Source organism: Microcaecilia unicolor, chromosome 1, assembly GCF_901765095.1.
Source record: "Microcaecilia unicolor chromosome 1, aMicUni1.1, whole genome shotgun sequence".
Classification (NCBI taxonomy): domain Eukaryota; kingdom Metazoa; phylum Chordata; class Amphibia; order Gymnophiona; family Siphonopidae; genus Microcaecilia; species Microcaecilia unicolor.
In genome coordinates, this window is record NC_044031.1 from 19,464,210 (window position 1) to 19,483,430 (window position 19,221).

Here is a 19,221-nt window from a genome sequence, read left to right on the forward strand (position 1 = left end):
GGTGTATTCTATAACCCTGAGTGTAAATTTTTGGAATGCCTATGAACCACCCATGGCCATGCTCTTTTTGGCAGTGCGCATTAGAATTTACACCCACCATTTTACAGAATGCATTTAGCAGGTGGTGTGTGTAAATTCTAATTAATGCTGATAATTGGTTGTTAAAATCTAATTATAGGCACTGATTAGCTTGTTAACCAATTAGGTTATGCGTATTATTATGGAATATGCTTCGACTTCTGCACAGAAATCTCAGCGCGATATATAGAATCCGAAGGTAAGTGTGCTAGACAAGGATCTAGACTGCAGTTAGACCTGGCACATTTAGTTAACTGTAACTGTACATCTTTAGTTGTCATAGGTGTAAAACAATTCCATATTCGGTGTCCAGGGATATCAATCAACTTATTAGATATCGCATAAGCCCCCACAACATTTCAATTTAATGAATATTGCCACTTTGTCTTTAAAATAAACAGCGAGAGAATCAGCTGACGGTGCATCAATGCCAGAGCCCGACAATAGATCACTAGCATTTAAAAGATATAAAGAAAACAGAAATACAACAATAAACATTTTAGAGAGAAACAGTCATGAAATGCCTAGCCACCCGCCTAGGGTTGCCCCACAGCCACTTAAGAGGGTCTATCCCCAGCACAGCTCAGGTCTGCCTGCACCTGCTGCTTGTGCTCTACACTAGCACCCTCCTCCCACCGACTAGGTCACAATCGCCTCTAGGCGAGTCTCCCGCACTCAACTTATCCCCAGTCATTTGTAGGGTACTAGGGCCACACTCCCAGTGGTCCCACAGTTCCCAGAAAGCACTCACAGACCCAACACACAAAACACCAGGATTCTTTATCAGTCCAAACAAGCAGAGCAAACAATTTTGTTTATTCTCATAAAAACTGAACACTGAACAAAAATGTGCGAATAGCACAAGTAACAAGTAACTGAAAAATGGATCAATTAAAAAACTAACTAAACATCTATATACTGTCTAAACAGTACCTGGGAAGATCAGGACATATAATTGTTCACACAGCCTTAGCAAAGAGATCTGTCTCCCTCTTCTTCCAGGCTAAGACTGAAGGCAAAATTTATTTATTTTATTATTTATTTATCACATTTGTATCCTACCTTTTCCCACTGATAGCAGGCTCAAAGTGGCTTACAAAAATATTGTAGTAAGTTACAATGCGAGAAGTACAATTTTTCAAATTTAGCAGAATAAGAAAAATAACAGTTAAACAATGATGGGTATTGAAGTAGGATATAAATAACAATTAATCAGTAGTAAATATGAAAGATAAGATATAATTATAGTCTATTGGATCTTATAATAGTAAGAGGTAATTTTTATTATGTTGAACCTGCGGAATAAGCCTTCTTGAACAATACTGTTTTCAATGATTTCCTAAAGTTTAGGTAGCTCTGGGTAGTTTTTGTTAATTTGGGTAAGGCGTTCCACAGTTGAATGCCAATGTAGGTGAAGTTTGAGGCGTAAATTGATTTATACTTTAAGCCATTGCAGTCTGGGTAATGTAAGTTCAGATAAGATCGCGATGAACTGGTTCTGTTTCTAGGTGGTAAATCAACCAATTCAAGCATGTATTCTGGTACCTCACCGTAGATTATTCTGTGGATTAATATACATATTTTAAAGGCTATTCGTTGACTCTAAAGGAAATGAGCTCCTGGGCCAATCAGAGCCCATTCAACAAGTTTGAAAGTACATTGCAGCCTGCTTCCTGCTTGTTTTAAAGAAAAAGAACATTCAGTTCCCTATAACAGCTTCACAGCAAAGAAATACCACCTGCTGTCCAAATAGGAGAAATACACTTCAGGACATAATTAAAATAGGACAATATCTAATACATTTTTTTACAGGCTTAAAACACACTGTTTCTTCACAGAAACCAAGTTTTGAAGAACATTACTATGATGGAAACACCACCAAATAGATGAACTAACATCCTGGAGAAATTTATTTGAAGATCCTGTATAGCACAATTAAAAAGTTAACATCACTCAACCAAGTCCAACTGCACAGTTTAAACTGCCTCTTTGACTAGAGGAGTCGGAGCCCACTAACATTGTTTGGACCAATCAGACATTTGCTATCACATGGCAGTTAGATGAATCATGTCCTCGGAGATGAGAGACAGATGGCAGTTGAGGAATGCAGTAGTACCATGATTGACTGTACATCAGGGGCATAGCCAGATGGCCAATTTTGGGTGGGCATGGAATTCGCCCCCTCCCCTCCTCTCTCCACCCCTCCCTGCCCACAAATCCCAAATATTAAATACTTGAGCTGGTGGGGATCCCCAAACCCTGCCAGCTGAAGATTTCCTCCTCCTTGAGCAGCAAGCACTCTTCCAAATGGCAGCCGGCAGCACTTGCCTCAAACTGATGCTTTTGCCGGCATGCCATGCATGCTCAGTGCTGTTGCATGTACGAAAACTGAGCATGTGCAGAAGGGCCGGTCTCAGCATCAGCTCAAGGCAAGTGCTGCTGGCTGACATTTGGAACAGCACTGGCTGCCCAAGTCTCACAAGATTGCCACTGGAGGTCATGGCAGCCATTTTGAGATTGGAGCCAGCATGGGCAGGAGTCAATCTACAATACCAACGGTATACGAGGGTGCAGAAAGTGCCAGTTGATTAATAACAGTATCTTATTTCATGATGTGAATCTTTTGCTGATTTTTTTATTTGAAAGATGAGTGAAGCTTTTATTACACTTTGTACATGCAAATGGTTTATATCAAGGTCAATCTGTATCCTGTGTGGATTATTTTGTGACTTTTTAGCTGTGAAGGATGAGTGAAGCTTTTATTACACTCAGTACATGTAAATGGTTTGCAACCTGTGTGGATCATTTTGTGGCTTCTTAGATTTGAAGGATAAGTGAAGCTTTTATTACACTCAGTACATGTAAATGGTTTGCATCCTGTGTGGATCATTTTGTGACATTTTAGATTTGAAATCTGAGAGAAGCCTTTATTGCACTCACTACATATAAATGGTTTGTCTCCTGTGTGAATCTTTTGGTGACATTTTAGACCTGCAACCTGAGTGAAGCTTTTGTTACACTCAGTACATGTATATGGTTTGACTCCTGTGTGAATTCGTTGGTGATTTTTTAGACTTGAAAGCCGAGTAAACCTTTTATTACACTCAGTACATGTAAATGGTTTGGATCCTGTGTGGATCATTTCATGACTTTTTAGATTTGAAAGCTGAATGAAGCTTTTATTACACTCAGTACATGTAAATGGTTTGACTGCTGTGTGGATCTTTTGGTGAACATTTAGAGCTGAAAGCTGACTGAAGCTTTTATTACACTCAGTACATGTAAATGGTTTGACTGCTGTGTGGGTCATTTCATGAACATGTAGTGCCGAAAGCTGACTGAAGCTTTTATTACACTCAGTACATTTAAATGGTTTATATCCTGTGTGGATCATCTTGTGTCTTTTAAAATGTGAACGCTGAGTGAAGCTTTTATTACACTCAGTACATGTAAATGGTCTGTATCCTGTGTGTATCATTTTGTGACTTTTTAAATGTGAAAGATGTCTGAAGCTTTTATTACACTCAGTACATGTAAATGGTCTGTATCCTGTGTGGATCATTTTGTGACTTTTTAGATTTGAAAGCTGAATGAAGCTTTTATTACACTCAGTACATGTAAATGGTTTGTCTCCTGTGTGAAGCTTTTGGTGAAATTTTAGACCTGAAACCTGAGTGAAGCATTTATTACACTCAGTACATGTATATGGTTTGTCCCCCGTGTGGATCCTTTGGTGAATTTTTAGATGGGAAAGGCGAATGAAGCTTTTATTACACTCACTACACGTAAATGGTTTGGATCCTGTGTGGATCATTTTGTGAGATTTTAGGTTTGAATGCCGCGTGAAGCTTTTATTACACTCACTACATGTAAATACTTTGACTGCTGTGTGGGTCTGTTGGTGAATTTTTAGAGCTGAAAGCTGAGTGAAGCTTTTATTACATTCAGCACATGTAAATAGTTTCTTATTTTTATGATTACATTTTTGCAGCTGGAGTTCTGAAAACAAGGGGAAGCTCTTATTACATTTAGGATAAATAAAGCTGATGCTCCTATTATACACAATACATGTAAGTTCTTTCTGGTGTTTTTTTCCTTTCTTCTTACCACTGTGGAATTTAGAAGGCACTTGATCACTATTATTAATTTGGAAGGGTCTCTCTGCTAGGCGTCTCTGATCATCATGGATGTTATTAAGCTCCCTATCATTTCTCTCAGTAATTCCATCTGTCGATTCTCCTGCAGGGTCTCTCTGTTGCTTTGATTCCTGCTTACAGTCCTTTGTGTTAATCCTCTCAGGTCCCTGTGAAATATTATCACAGATATTTTCTGATTGTCTTTGGATTTGTTCTGTCTCTACAGGATGTTCTCCTTGCTTCTTTTCTCTCTTCTTTCCTTGTGTGATCTGGTGGTCTGATGGATATAAACAGAAGATATTAATCTTATGTTAGAAAACAGTGGTTATTTCTAAGATATTACCTGTATGTAATAAGGATTGGTTATTGTACACAGGATTTTCTGTTAAACCATTTCTTTGTTTTTCTACACACACACTGGAAGTTTATGAATAACGAGATGTTCTTTGGAAATGGCACAGAGTAGACAAATGAGCTTTGAAGAATGGTCTGCACTGGATATGTTATAACCTGTGCTTATCATGGAGTTTTTTCCGCAGTGATTTAAATAATGACCCCTTATCAAGGCTCCTACTTAAACATGGCCCTGTTGGGTCAAGTCCGTCTCCAGTCTAACTTACAGAAGGGAGAACAGCTTGTGAATGGTGTTTGGAGACATATGACTGAAATATTTGAAGACAACCTATTTAATGTCTCAAAATAATTGGAATAAGAGGAAAGGCTGAAAGAAGCTATAAATATGGCTACAAACCTTTATGTAAGGAGACTAAATAAAAGCAAGAGAAAAAGGAAACTGATATGGTTCTCCAAGCAAGTGGCTGAGAAAATAAAGGCTAAAGAGTTGGTGTTCATGAAATACAGAAAAATTCAAGAGGAATACAGAGAGGGAAATGCCAGATGAAACTGAAAGAAGCCATGAGAGAGCTATGTCTGGTGAAAGCGCAACGGAAGAACAAAGCCATGGGATCGGACGGGATCCACCCGAGGATATTGAGGGAGCTCAGAGAGGTTCTGGCGGGTCCTCTTAAAGATTTGTGTAATAAATCCTTGGACACGGGGGAGGTTCCGTGGAATTGGAGAACAGCAGATGTGGTACTTCTTCACAAAAGTGGTGACAGAGAAGAAACTGGAAACTACAGGCTGGTAAGCCTCACTTCGGTTATTGGAAAAGTAATGGAAACGATGATGAAGGAAAGGATAGTGAATTTCCAGGAGTCCAATAAGTTGCAACATCTGAGACAACATGGTTTTATCAAAAGTAAATCGTAACAAATGAATCTCATTGAATTCTCTGACTGGGTGACCAGAGAACTGAATCAAGGATGTGTGCTAGATGTAATCTACTTAGATTTCAGCAAAGCTTTTGACCCGGTTCCCCACAGGAGGCTCTTGAATAAACTTGACAGCTGAAGATAGGACCCAAAGTGGTAAATTGGATTAGGAACTGGTTGACGGACAGACACCAGAGAGTGGTGGTTAATGGAATTCACTCGGAGGTGAGTAGTGGAGTGCCTCAAAGATCGATGCTGGAGCCGATTCTGTTCAATATATTTGTGAGTGACATTGCCAAAGGGTTAAAAGGTAAAGTTTGCCTTTTTGTGGATTATACCAAGATTTGTAACAGAGTGGACACGCCACAGTGAGTGAAAAAGATGAAAAAGAATCTGCAGAAGCTAGAAGAATAGTCAAATGTTTTGCAACCACCTGATACCTGTAAAAAGGAGTTGACATTGTGACTCATACCCACAATCTCCCTAAGCTTAACATGCATCTGAAAATGAACTTATTGCTCCCGTCTGGAATGGATGGGACTACAGCAAAGGTTCAAAACAAATGAAGCCCTTACTCTCGAAGGCCTTCAAGGGGGGAGATGCAAATAATGAGCACAGCTCATGCACCATGGAACAGGGCCAAAGGGCAAAAACTCATAAGCATGTGAACCAGAAACTCATGATCTGATAAGGCATTCCTGCGTGCAAGCAGGCATGAGAAAGGAACAATTATGAATGACAAAAAAATGTGGTTTAGCAACAGAGGGGAAACAGATGGTGTTGAAAGAAAACAGGATGATCTCTGAGGACGATAACTTGCTAAATCTATGTGAAGTGTTGTTTAAAATAAAAGTACATAAGCAGTTGAATCAGAACAATACTTTGGAGATACGGTTACAGATAACACCTATGTGTAAGCAGTGCTGTCCTCCCATGAGAAACTATTGATTGTATCTGTACTTTGATAAGTAATAAAAACTTGCTTTTCTCATACGTGGCCTTGGTCTTTTATCACTCCAAATTGTGAGTGGCTGGTACATAATAATTTTGGAGTGGTGGTAAAAAGACTAGAATATAACAGCAATTAAAATTCAATGCAAAGAAGTGCAAAGTGATGCATTTAGGGAGTAGAAATCCACAGGAGACATATGTGTTAGGTGGTCTGAAATGTATAGACAGGGAGAGGGATCGTGGGGTGATAGTATCTGAAGTTCTGAAGGCGACGAAACAGTGTGACAAGGCGGTGGCCGTAGCTAGAAGGTTGTTAAGGCTGTATAGAGAGAGGTGTGACCAGCAGAAGAAAAGTGGTGTTGATGCCCCTGTACAAGTTGTTGGTGAGGCCCCACCTGGAGTACTGTGTTCAGTTTTGGAGGTCCTATCTTTTCTAAGGATGTAAAAAGACTTGAAGCCGTGCAAAGAAAAGTTACAAAAATGGTATGGGATTTGCATTACAAGACATACGAGGAGAGACTTACTGACCTGAACATGTATAAGCTGGAGGAAAGGAGAAACAGGGGTAATATGATATAGACGTTCAAATATTTGAAAGGTATTAATCCGCAAACAAACTTTTACTGGAGATGGGAAGGTAGTAGAATTAGAGGACATGAATTGAGGTTGAAGAGGGAAAGACAGGAAAAATGTCAGGAAGTATTTTTTCACAGAGAGGGTGGTGGATACTTGTAATGCTCTCCCAGGCGGTGGAGATGAAAACGGTGATGGAATTCAAAAATACATGGGATAAACACAAAGGAATCCTGATCAAAAGGAATGGATCCACAGAAGCTTAGTGGAAATTGGGTGGCAACACCGGTAATTGGGAAGCAAAGCTACTGCTGGGCAGACTTCTACAGTCTGTGCCCTGAAAATGGCAAGGACAAATCAAGGTCAGGTATACATAAAAAGTAGCTCATACAATAAATTTTTCTTGTTGGGCAGACTGGATGGACTGTACAGGTCTTTATCTGCTGTCATCTACTATGTTATGTAAGGCATTTTAAAAAAATGTTTACTGCCATAGGCTGAATATTAATTTGTAAATGCTGATGGAGCACAAGGGCAACTTTGTGTGAGGCAGTTAAGTTTTTAAATGTGCATCTAAGTCAGCGCTAAACCATTTATAAAATATGCTGTTTAGTATAGAGCTATCTGGTTTTGCAGAGATCAGCCAGCTTTGTTTATGTACCTTATTCCCTTATATATGATCCAGCAGGGCAAACAGCTAGCCTGTGTTTTCTTGGCCTTTTCAGGGACAAGTTAACAGGCTGAGCTATAACATTTAACAAGTGTTTGCTTGTTTCAAACAAGCTCTGGACATAATGCAGAGAAAGTCTTTCGGTGAAGGACAAATATGAGTGGTATATATTCAGGGTGATTTGAGGTTACAAAGGGCAAATGATGAATAATGGAAAAATACCAAAGAAGCAGAGGTTTGTTATGGTGACCTTAGAGGTCAGGGCTGAAGAATACCAGATAAGAAAGAGAAAAATATATAAAAGGCATTAAGAGATTAGATAAAGAGAAGCTTCAGAATCTGACCAAGTATGTCTTGTAGCAGTCAGATCCGTTAGCTTCCAGGGAAATACAGCGAGGCATTTTATTTTGCTTATGCTGAAATTTAGATTTATATAAATAAGAATTTAATTTTCTGTAACAGTGGGATAAAAGAATTTTATTGCAATCATTTATTTACTCTAATAAATTTGACCATTATTATAAAAGAGAAAAGATATACTCTGGAGTGTGTTTCCTTTGCCGGATTGGCTTTCTGTCACCCTTGCTATGCTTGACTTGTTTGCGTGACTGCAAGTGTTGCTGTTCTTCTCTTTGCCATCTATTGCAATGTACACATACAAAAGTGTTTGCGTGCAACATGGATCGATGTGGAACAGAAGAAACAAATCTCCGCAAGCGTATATAGTGTGTGACGAGACAGTGAAGATGACTCAAAAAGTGGACGATGCTCCAGATAAAGATAGCTGTTTATTGAAGGGTGAACAAGACTCGACACAGCTGTGTTTTCGCCTATGAAGCCTGCATCAGGAGACTCTTGTATTCAATAGTTATATCCACTTGTGGTATTTGTCGTCAAACGTGTGTCTAAATGGAAGCTGATGGGCCCTGTGCGCTGGGATAAAACAAAGCTAAAGCTATATAGTTAGCAATAAAACCTCACGGGTGAGCTCATAGTTAAAAAGTAAAGGTTTATTGCACTTTAACTACGAGCTCACCCACGGACAGTTCAAGTAGTGGGGATGAAATCAAGGACCCTTTAGGAGATGGTGTACAAGGAGGAGACCACCAAAAAAACAATTGGAGAAGTTGGAGCACACGGGGAAGAGCTACGAGTCAAAGACCTCAAACAAGATCTCAACATCGGAATCAATAGTGGTGAATATTTCCAGCAGAGTTCTTACAACAGAGGAATTAAACTTATTATCTACAGGATTATCTTTTATACCATCTAGTTTTCATGATTGTTTTCAAGCACGCATGGACATTGAGAAATTTGTTCACAAATTACAGTTGAAATTACTATTTGCCAATGTAGATAATGATACAACAATGGATCGCTCAATACTGAAAGAAGCCTCTACTTGGACCCCTTCGGGACCAGTGGACTCTGCTCTTTCCACGTTTCAGGCTTTATTGTTCCGAGAGATTTTTTTTTTTGTTACATTTGTACCCCACGCTTTCCCACTCATGGCAGGCTCAATGCGGCTTACATGGGGCAATGGAGGGTTAAGTGACTTGAAAGTTTGGAAGAACAGTTACCATGGCGGAGGTCCAATTTGCCAAAATCAGAACGGTTAGCCATATCTAAATTGAGAGAAGATTCTTCAATAGTAATCAGAAGAGCCAATAAGGGGGTTGCTATTGTGGTGCAGAACTCTGTAGATTACATGGCAGAAATTGATCGACAAGTATCAGATAGTACTGTGTATCTGTAAGTGGACAGGGATCCTTCAGATAAGGTATATTCGATGATTGTTGAAATTATACAGGAAGGCAAAAGATTGGGTTTTCTTACCAAATCTGAATATTCTTTTTTGAATTACCACTTTTTCAAAGTTTCGGTATTTTATACACTGCCTAAAATCCACAAAAATCTTCAAGCTCCCCCCGGCCGCCTGATTGTATCAGCTAGGGGTTCTTTGTTGGACCGCACTGCCAAATACATTGACAAATTGCTGCAACCCACACCCTCCCTACCTCAGACAGCCTAAAAATACTAGGAGTCACAATCGACCGCAACCTTACCCTTGAGAGCCAAGTAAACTCCGTAATAAAGAAAATGTTATATTCAATATGGAAACTTAAACGATTAAAACCTTTCTTCCCGAGAGAAACTTTTAGAAACCTAGTACAATCAATGGTTCTAAGCCATGCAGATTACTGCAAGGGAATCTACACGGGATGCAAAGAACAACTCACAAAAAAAACTCCAGACCGCCCAAAACACAGCAGCCAGGCTGATATTTGGTAAAACACAATTCGAAAATGCCAAACCCCTCCGAGAAAAGCTGCACTGGCTCCCAATCAAAGAAAGGATCATCTTCAAAATCTGCACTTTGGTCCACAAAATTATCTATGGCATAGTCCCAGGATACATGACAGACCTAATAGATCTACCAACCAGAAACAGAATCGGATCATCACGTTCATACCTAAACCTACACTACCCAAATTGCAAAGGACTAAAATACAAAACAACTTACGCATCCTGCTTCTCCTACATAAGCGCACAACTATGGAATGGACTCCCAAAAGTTGTGAAAACAATCTACAGCCATCTAAACTTCAGAAAATCAGTAAAAACCAACCTCTTCAAAAAGGCTTACCCCACCGATCCATCGTAAATCCCCACACCCAGCAACACAGCATAACCAATGATTGTACTGGACAATATATAATCTTCATTCCCTTCAACCTTCATGGTGCCTGATACACACCTACCTCATTAGACCACAATATAATCTTGCATTTGTTATCAACCGACTTGGCGAACACCATTACAGTACCATGTAAGCCACACTGAGCCTGCAAATAGGTGGGAAAATGTGGGGTACAAATAAAATAAATAAATATACAAGACAGTGCTCAATTTTTTGAGGTTATTGGCTTCTCACACAGAGGAAGAGCACAGATCCATTACCATGGTCACATTGGATATACATTCGTTATATACCTGTATACCACAAAGTGAAGCTCTGGAGGTGCTAGCCACTGTATTGGAACAAAGACATAGACCCCATTTAGTTCCGGGGGAATTTATATTAGCTCTCACCAAGGTGGCTCTTTCCCACAATTATTTCACACATAATCATCGTTTTCACATTCAAAAGAGGGCGTACTGATGGGAGCAGCATTTTCTCCAACCATTGCTAATCTATGCATGGCTTGATTTGAGACCATGTGGATATATTCTTCCAGTTTTTTCAAAGACGTTGTCTGTTGGTGGAGATATATCGATATTTTTATGTTGTAGATGGGCACCAAGAAGATCTGGAACTTTTTTTGCATTATATGAATGAGTGCTATAATACCATTAAGTTTATGTTTAAATCTTTTTTTATTGAGAATAAACACAACCAGAAATAAACAGTTTGTCTTTATACAGTGTTCTCCTCATATGTTCCAACCATTAACACCCTCTCCTCCTTACCTCCCCCCAACTTTATACCATGTTCCATCTTCAATCAATTACCACAGTAACCGCTAGTTTCTACTGTATCCTCCTGGACATTATGTTATGCTGCTTTATACCCTCCCTCCTCCCCACCCTACCCATTTACCCTCCCTTGCTGCCATACTAAACCTCGTTCATACATTTAGGAGTCTGCTTCTAACACTGGGGGACATCATGTTCCAAAAGGGGGTCCAGCAAGACTGAAAGTCTCTGCCTCTCTCATGGGTCATGTCTCTGATGTCCATTCATTCCATACGCATTATAGTTATCAGTCTTATTCGCCAATGTTGAACTGTCGGGCTTTTATTCGTTATCCATCCTGTGAGTATAGCTTGCAATACTGCTAATGTTACTTTGTTCACAAAACTCTTGTACCCTTTTGATACCGGTGATTCTAGACGGGGTTGCCCGAACAGGAGCACTGGGTCATAATACCACTGTCTCCTCCACCACGTTGAAACTTGTAGGATCACTTCTCTCCAGAAGCCCGTGATCTGCTTACATTTCCAAAACATATGTTCCAATATCACTCCCTTTTGTCCACATTTAGTACAGCTCCCCCACGGGGACATTCCCATGTGAAACGCTCTGCGTGGAGATATGTATAGCCGAAGTGCAAATTTGTACCAAAGCTCCCAGTGTGCCACAAACCTTGAGTGTTTACGGATTCCCAAGATGAAAGTCTTCAGGTGGTTATCCGAGAGTGAGACATTAAGGTCCTGTGTCCACCGAACCGACAGCGATTTACAATCTAATTCCGGGATGCTGTCTCTTATATGTTGGTGGTGGAATGTCAGTGGTACTCTCTGCTGCGCCTCAAACGAGAATGCCGCAGAGAGCTCTTCTCGTACATCCTCTGTGAGGTCTGTCCATGGTAGACTTTTGACATAATGTTCTAATTGCCAATAGTGCCAGCTTTCACTTGCAGGAATATGATATTCTGCTTGTAGTTCTTCGAGTGATTTTATTTTCCCCTCCTCTGTGACCACATGTATCAGATAGCTGAGCCCCTTTCTGGCCCACCGTCTGAAAACTGGGTAAATGTTCCCCGGTGGAAATGCCAGATTACCACAAATGGGCAGAAATGGTGTCACTCGAGGTGAAAAGTTATGAAGTAGGCATATTCAGCGCCAGGTTGCTTTTGCTGCTAGCACAATACCCGATATTTGTAATACTTTGGGTATCCGCCCACCTGCTGTGTGCAAGAGGCTGCTAAGGTTCACATGTGGAGACATCTGGAGCTCTAGATTTGTATTGGAATAGTCTGATCGTAGTCTATGCCAGTCATTAATGTGTTGCATGCCACACGCTACTGTGACATATCGCATATTAAGTAAGCCCAGTCCTCCATATTCCACTGGGATGCTCAACGTGACCAAGGGCAGGCGGGCTCTTTTCCCATTCCACAAAAATTTACATAGCAGTTTATTCAGTTGGTTTTCATCAGCTTTGGTTAAATACAACGGCAGCACTTGGAAAACATATAACCATTTGGGTATAACGAACATGTTATACGTTGCTATTTTCCCACATAATGATATTGGCAGGGACCCCCAACCTTTCAATTTTTGTCGTGTAGTATTCATCAAAAATCTGACATTCATCTCATACAGTTTTTTCAGGTCTGATGGTACATGTACACCTAAGTACTTTAAAGATTTTGTGGCCCAGTTAAAAGGAAAAGACCCCCGCCATGTCTCTTTCACCGAGGGGATTATCGGCATCACCCATGATTTGTTAAAGTTCAATTTAAAACCTGAATACTGCCCGTATCTCTCTAAGAGTGTCAGCATGTGTTGAAGCGATCTGGCGGGGTCTGTCAGGACCAAGAGTAGGTCGTCTGCATACGCTAAGATTTTGACTTGCTCCTGTGCTATTTTTACTCCCTTTATCTCACTCACTATCACTATGGTCCGCAATAGGGGCTCTAATGCAAGTGTAAACAAAATAGGTGATAGGGGACAACCCTGCCTCGTGCCTTTTGCAATCTGAAACTCCGGCTCCCTTATTCCGTTTACCAACAGCGCTGCTCGTGGGCCTGTATATAAGGTTTTTATTGCCCTCATATACCATCCTTGAAATCCTATATACTCTAACACTTGAAATAGGTATGCCCACTCCACCCTGTCAAAAGCCTTCTCGGCGTCCAGGCTCACGACTAGAGAGGGAATCTTCTCCGTCCAGCAGTGGGCCATTGCTAATAATAGCTGCCGAGCGTTAAACTAGGGCTGCTGCCCTCGTACAAATCCCACCTGCATAGGGCTCACTATTCGGGAGAGGATAGGTGCCAGCCGTTCTGCTAAAATTTTGGCCAACAGTTTGATGTCTATGTTGATTAGTGAGATAGGCCTATAAGATGTCATTTGCTCTCTAGGTTTATCTGGTTTGGGGATTAGAGTTATTAATGCCATGTTAGCATGCATCGGGAAGGACCCTGTTTGAACCTCATAATAAGCCAGCAATGCCCCAAATGCCTCCCCTGGCAATGTTTTGTAATATTCCCTTGTGTACCCGTCCGGACCTGGGGCCGAGTTCGGCTTTAACCTCTTTATTGCTGTTTGTAATTCAGCCATTTGCAATGGAGCATTTAAGGCCTCCAGGTCCACCGTGGTCAGTTTGGGGACCCCTGCCCGCTCCAAGTAGTTTGTGATCTCTGCCTGTTTGTCCTGTTTCTCTTCTGTTTTTTTTTATAAAGGGCTGAGAAATAGGTTGATAGCATCCCTGCTATCTTTTTTTTTTCTGTGACTATCCTCCCTGATGTGTCCTTAAGCGACTCTATCGTCCTGGGCCCTCCCCACCCTTTTATCAACCTGGCCATCAATCGGCCAGGTCGGTTACCATATCTGTATAGTTTGTATTTCTGATAAGTCAGAGTGTGTTTCCTTTTCATGCAATAATGTGTTAAGTGTCACCTGGACGGCCTTCAATTTTTCTAAAGTTACTTTAGAGGGTTGCCAGATTTGATGTTCTTTGGCTTTTTTCAGTTGCTCTTCTAGTTGCAAGATACTATGTGCCAGTCTTTTTTTTCTCTTGCACACATAAGCTATGAGTTCTCCCCTCATCACGGCCTTGGAGGCCGACCAAAACAAGGTCGGTTGTTCTAAGTGTCGTATATTATTATTCATGTAGTCACTCCATTTTGAGTGCACATATTGGTGAAATTGTGGGTCTCTGGCCATCTATGCGGGGTATCTCCAGCCCGGGCCCCTTCCTTCACTATCCCCGGTCGTCTCCAGGTCCACCCACACCGGAGCATGATCTGAGATTTCTTTGGGGCCAATTTGCGCAGCCCGTATATGTGTGAAAATTTCCCGGTCCACTAACAGATAATCCAGTCGTGCCTGCGTGCTGTGTGCTCTACAACGATGCGTGTAATCTTGCTCCCCTGGATGCAAGACTCTCCAGGCATCCACCAGACCAAGGGTGCCAGAGAACATTTGAAATGTGTCTGATCTATATCCTGCATAGTATGGGGATGTTTGTGTAGAGCAATCTAATGTTTTGTCAGCTATCAAATTAAAGTCTCCCATAACCACCAATCGGTTATTTGGGACGGTCATACATCTTTGCATCAGACACTGAAAAACTTTACATCTGGCGAGTTAGGGCCAAAAAGGACCAACAGATGAAACTCTATGCCTTGTAGCCATACTTTAAGCAAAACATAGTTGCCCGCTGCTCCCTTTTCTAACAGTGACATTTTACATGGAACTCCTCTGCGAACCAGAACTGCCACTCCCCCTCTTTTTCTCCCTTGTGGCGGTGCTGCGTATACCTCTTCTACCCATGCCCGTTTTAACTTCTTATGTTCTTGATCAGTTAGCCTAGCCTCTTGCAAGCAGGCAATATCTATTTTATGCCTTTTTAAAGCTGCAAGAATCTTTGTCCGTTTTATGGCGGATGTTATACCGCCCACATTCCAGGTTGCTAGTCGAAAAGGCATAAGCTAGGTGTGGGAGACATCTTCGTACATGTACCCATTTGGTATTCCCTCACCTTCAGCATTAAGATCTGTTTCTCTATATGTTATTGCTTTCCCTTTTTTCCCCAGTTCTCTAATTCCAACACAGTCCCTCCAGGTAAAGCTCTCCACTTATCTATATAGGCAGCCCCTCCCTCACCCCCTTTAACCTCCCCTCCCTCCCCCTACCTTCCCCTTTTGCATTACCCCAGTCCTCCCAATCTTTCTTGGAAGATGTGGAATCTCTAATGACGCTGAGGGCCCTCACCCCCGCCGGCCCCCCCAAATATGCCGCCTTTGCTCTGCTAAGGTCAGACCAATGAACCCTCTCTGTTCATTTTACCTTTATCGTTATTCATGTTTCACTCGCCTACCATTAGTCCTTGTTCTTTCAAAACGTTTTCCGCTAGTTGTACTTTGTCAAAATGATGCCATTCTTCCTGATGCAGAATCCGTAGGCATGCTGGGTATGTTAACATGAACCGCACTTGTTTTTGAATCATCTTTATGCACAGGGGATGAAATTGCCTGCGCCATTCCTGCACACCTTGTGAAAAATCCTGGAAGATTAGTATGCATTTTTTATCATAACATAAGTATTCCCTCTTCAAATTGAATCCGTGTAAGATCTCCAGCTTATGCTTATAATTGAGGATCCTCGCCATTATCACTTGGGGTCTGTTGTTGTCCTCTGTTTTCCGGCCCACCCGGTGGGCCCTTTCCACCACCACGGGGCCCGCTGAGTCTGATAGAGCTAGCTCCTTCGCCAGCCATTTTTCCACCCACTCCGGCAGATTCTTCTCTGGAACGCTCTCCTTCAGGCCCACTATTCTGATGTTATTTCGCCTCGAGCGATTCTCGAGGTCTTTCAATTTATCAGTCAATTTTCTCATCTGCTTCTCAATACGCGTTACCTCTGGGGCCTGTACACGCATGTCATCTTCCAGCGCTGCTACTCTGTTTTCTACGTCTCCCATGCGGATCTGCAATCCGTCCAGCCCAGCAGCGAAACCATCCAATTTTTTCGATAATGCTTCCCATCGGGGTGCCAAGGCTTGCGTTACCGCCAAGGTGAGTTGTGTTAGCTGTGCTTCTGTGAATCCCGCATCAGCATCCGACTCATTCTCCGCCATCTTGGGCTCGCCCCGGGGGTTTGTTTTTTTCTTTTTTTACTGCTTTGTGCGCCATCGCGACCGGGGATCGTCTCAGGTATCTGTCCATACAGTTATGGTCGCGGGTCTAAATAAGAGGCTCGATCACCTAAACGTAGTCCTGTTTTATAGGCCACCAGGTAACTGGCATGAATGCCAACCACACTTCATGGATTTCATATCAAACACATGTGTATCTAACTCCAATCTACTTATAATAGGGGACATAAACCTACACCTAGAAGACCCTAACTCAACTAATGCACGTGAATGCAAGGATTTCCTCCAACTTTGGGACCTCAATTGGCCAAATATGCAAACAACCCATGTCAAAGGACACACACTTGACCTCATCACATACAAACTGTCCTCAGACTTAAACCTTGTACTAACAGATACAAAATGGACAGACATACCATGGTCAGACGATTACAAACTAAACCTATCCCTACAATGACGAAAAAAAGCACCACACCATAATCAAGAACGCTCAACCTATACCACGAGAAGCCAAATTGACCCTGTAATATTTTGGCAATAAATCTACAGGAATGGACAGCACAAACAGACTCGAAACACTCTCTCCTAGAATGGGACAACAGATGCAGAAGCATATTAGAAAACATAGCACCACTACAAACTAGAACCTCATGAATACACAACTCGATACCATCGTTTAACAAAGAACTGAAAAAACTGAAAACACAAGTTAGGAGGCTTGAACGGGCATGGAATAAAAAGAAAGACGAATTTACACTCAATGCATGGAAACAAACGCAAAGAAAATACAAATATGCAATTAGACAAACCAAAAGATCATACTACAAAACTAAAATAGGGCCCGACTACAAAGACACGCATAAACTTCCAACTCGTGAACAAATTACTGGATACCACGCTGGTTACTACAACCGACACAGACACCCCATCAGCAGACGACCTTGCTAAATACTTCAATGAGAAAATTGTAAAGTTACGACTCACGTTACCACTCAATACCACGACTACGAAAAATTCATTGATTGTCTGGACCCAACCCCTGATGAATATCCAGCAGACCGAATCTGGACAAACCTCGCCATACTCTCTGATGACACCATCACCCAAGCGATCAATAGGTTCGCCAAATCCCCCTGCAAACTGGACACATGCCCCAACAACCTAATAAAATCCTCCCCTCAACGATTCATAACAGACCTCACGACGCACCTGAACTATATGTTATAACACGGACTCTTCCCAAAGGATAAAGGAAACATTCTACTTACTCCAATACCTAAGGACTCAAAGAAATAAACAAGTGACATAACCAACTACCGCCCGGTAGCATCTATCCCTCTGGCAACCAAACTAATGGAAAGTATGGTAACCAAGCAGCTTATCAACTACTTAAACAAATTCACAATACTACACGAATCTCAACCAGGATTTTGATCCAAACACAGCACTGAAACAGTACCAATCACTTTTCTAACCAAATTCAAACAAGCAATTGCAACTGGCAACAGTGTACTTCTCCTACAATTTGACATGTCCAGCGCGTTCGACATGGTAAGCCATAAAATATTATTAAACATCCTAGAATACTTCGGGATGGGAGGAAACGTTCTTAGCTGGTTCAAAGAACATACCAAGTGATATCTAATTCGAATACATCAGCTCCATGGAATGCGGAGTACCCCAAAGATCACCGCTCTCACCGACCCTTTTCAACCTAATGATGACACCTCTGGCCAAATCGTTAGCCAACCAAGGCCTCAATCCATACATCTAAGCAGATGATGTCACGATCTACATCCCGTTCAAACATGATCTAAAAGAAATCACTAATGAAATCAACCACAGCCTCCAAATCATGAACTCATGGGCGGATGCATTTCAATTAAAACTTAACGCAGAAAAAAACACAATGTCTCATCCTCTCACCACAACACAACACGAGCAAACCTGCCAATATAAATATCCCAAACTACACCCTTTCTGTTTCAGACAGCGAAATCTCACACTAGACAGCCATGTGAAAAATACAACAAAGAAAATGTTCCAATCAATGTGGAAATATTTCTTAACCTGGTACAATCAATGGTGCTAAGTCACCTAGATTATTGCAATGCACTCTATGCTGGATGTAAAGAACAAATCATCAAGAAATTCCAAACAGTCCAAAACACAGCAGCCAGACTCATATTTGGAAAAACGAAATACGAAAGTGCCAAACCCCTAAGAGAAAAACTACACTGGCTCCCACTTAAAGAACATATTACGTTCAAAATCTGCACTCTGCTTCATAAAATCATTTACGGAGAAGCCCCGGTCTACATGTCAGACCTCATAGACGTACCACCCAGGAACACTAAAAGATCAGCAAGCACGTTCCTGAATCTCCAGTACCCCAGCTGCAAAGGACTAAAACACAAATTAACATATGCATCCAGCTTCTCCTACATAAGCATGCAGCTACGGAATGCATTACCACTCGCCGTGAAAAAAATGCGCAACCTAACTTTCGGAGATCACTGAAGACCACCTGGTGTGCGTGAGCTCTATATTGTTTGACATCAGGAGGAATATATTATAGACAACTTTGGAAATCACCAGTTGTTTGAATATTTGTCTGTATCAGCCTTCGCGTCACTGACCCCTGATGCAGGTGCGGTAGCACCAAAACACGGCCCGTGTCGGGTCTTTCTTCAATCAAGTTCACTATTAAAGGAATTTTTTAAATGAAGAAACTGTGTCCCGTCTGTTTTTAAAGGCCCTTTGTGCTCTTTTTTTTTTGTGCTTAATCTACTAAGCCGATCATTATGTTTAATGTAATACCACTTGTATCTCTCACTCCGGAAATGGCGATCGCCATGACGGAACAATGTAAGCCACATTGAGCCTGCAAATAGGTGGGAAAATGTGGGATACAAATGCAACAAATAAATATATA

At 41.4% G+C, this 19,221-nt stretch overlaps 1 protein-coding gene across 1 annotated transcript in view; it reads right to left on the reverse strand.

Moving 5' to 3' along the window:
* Positions 1-19,221, reverse strand: part of LOC115459884 (zinc finger protein 624-like) — a 155,838-nt gene that overhangs the window by 93,372 nt on the left and 43,245 nt on the right. Inside the window, exon 3 of the mRNA XM_030189738.1 lies at positions 2,767-4,491. Coding sequence (XP_030045598.1) covers positions 2,767-4,491 — 1,725 coding nt within the window. The remainder of the gene's footprint in view (positions 1-2,766; positions 4,492-19,221) is intronic.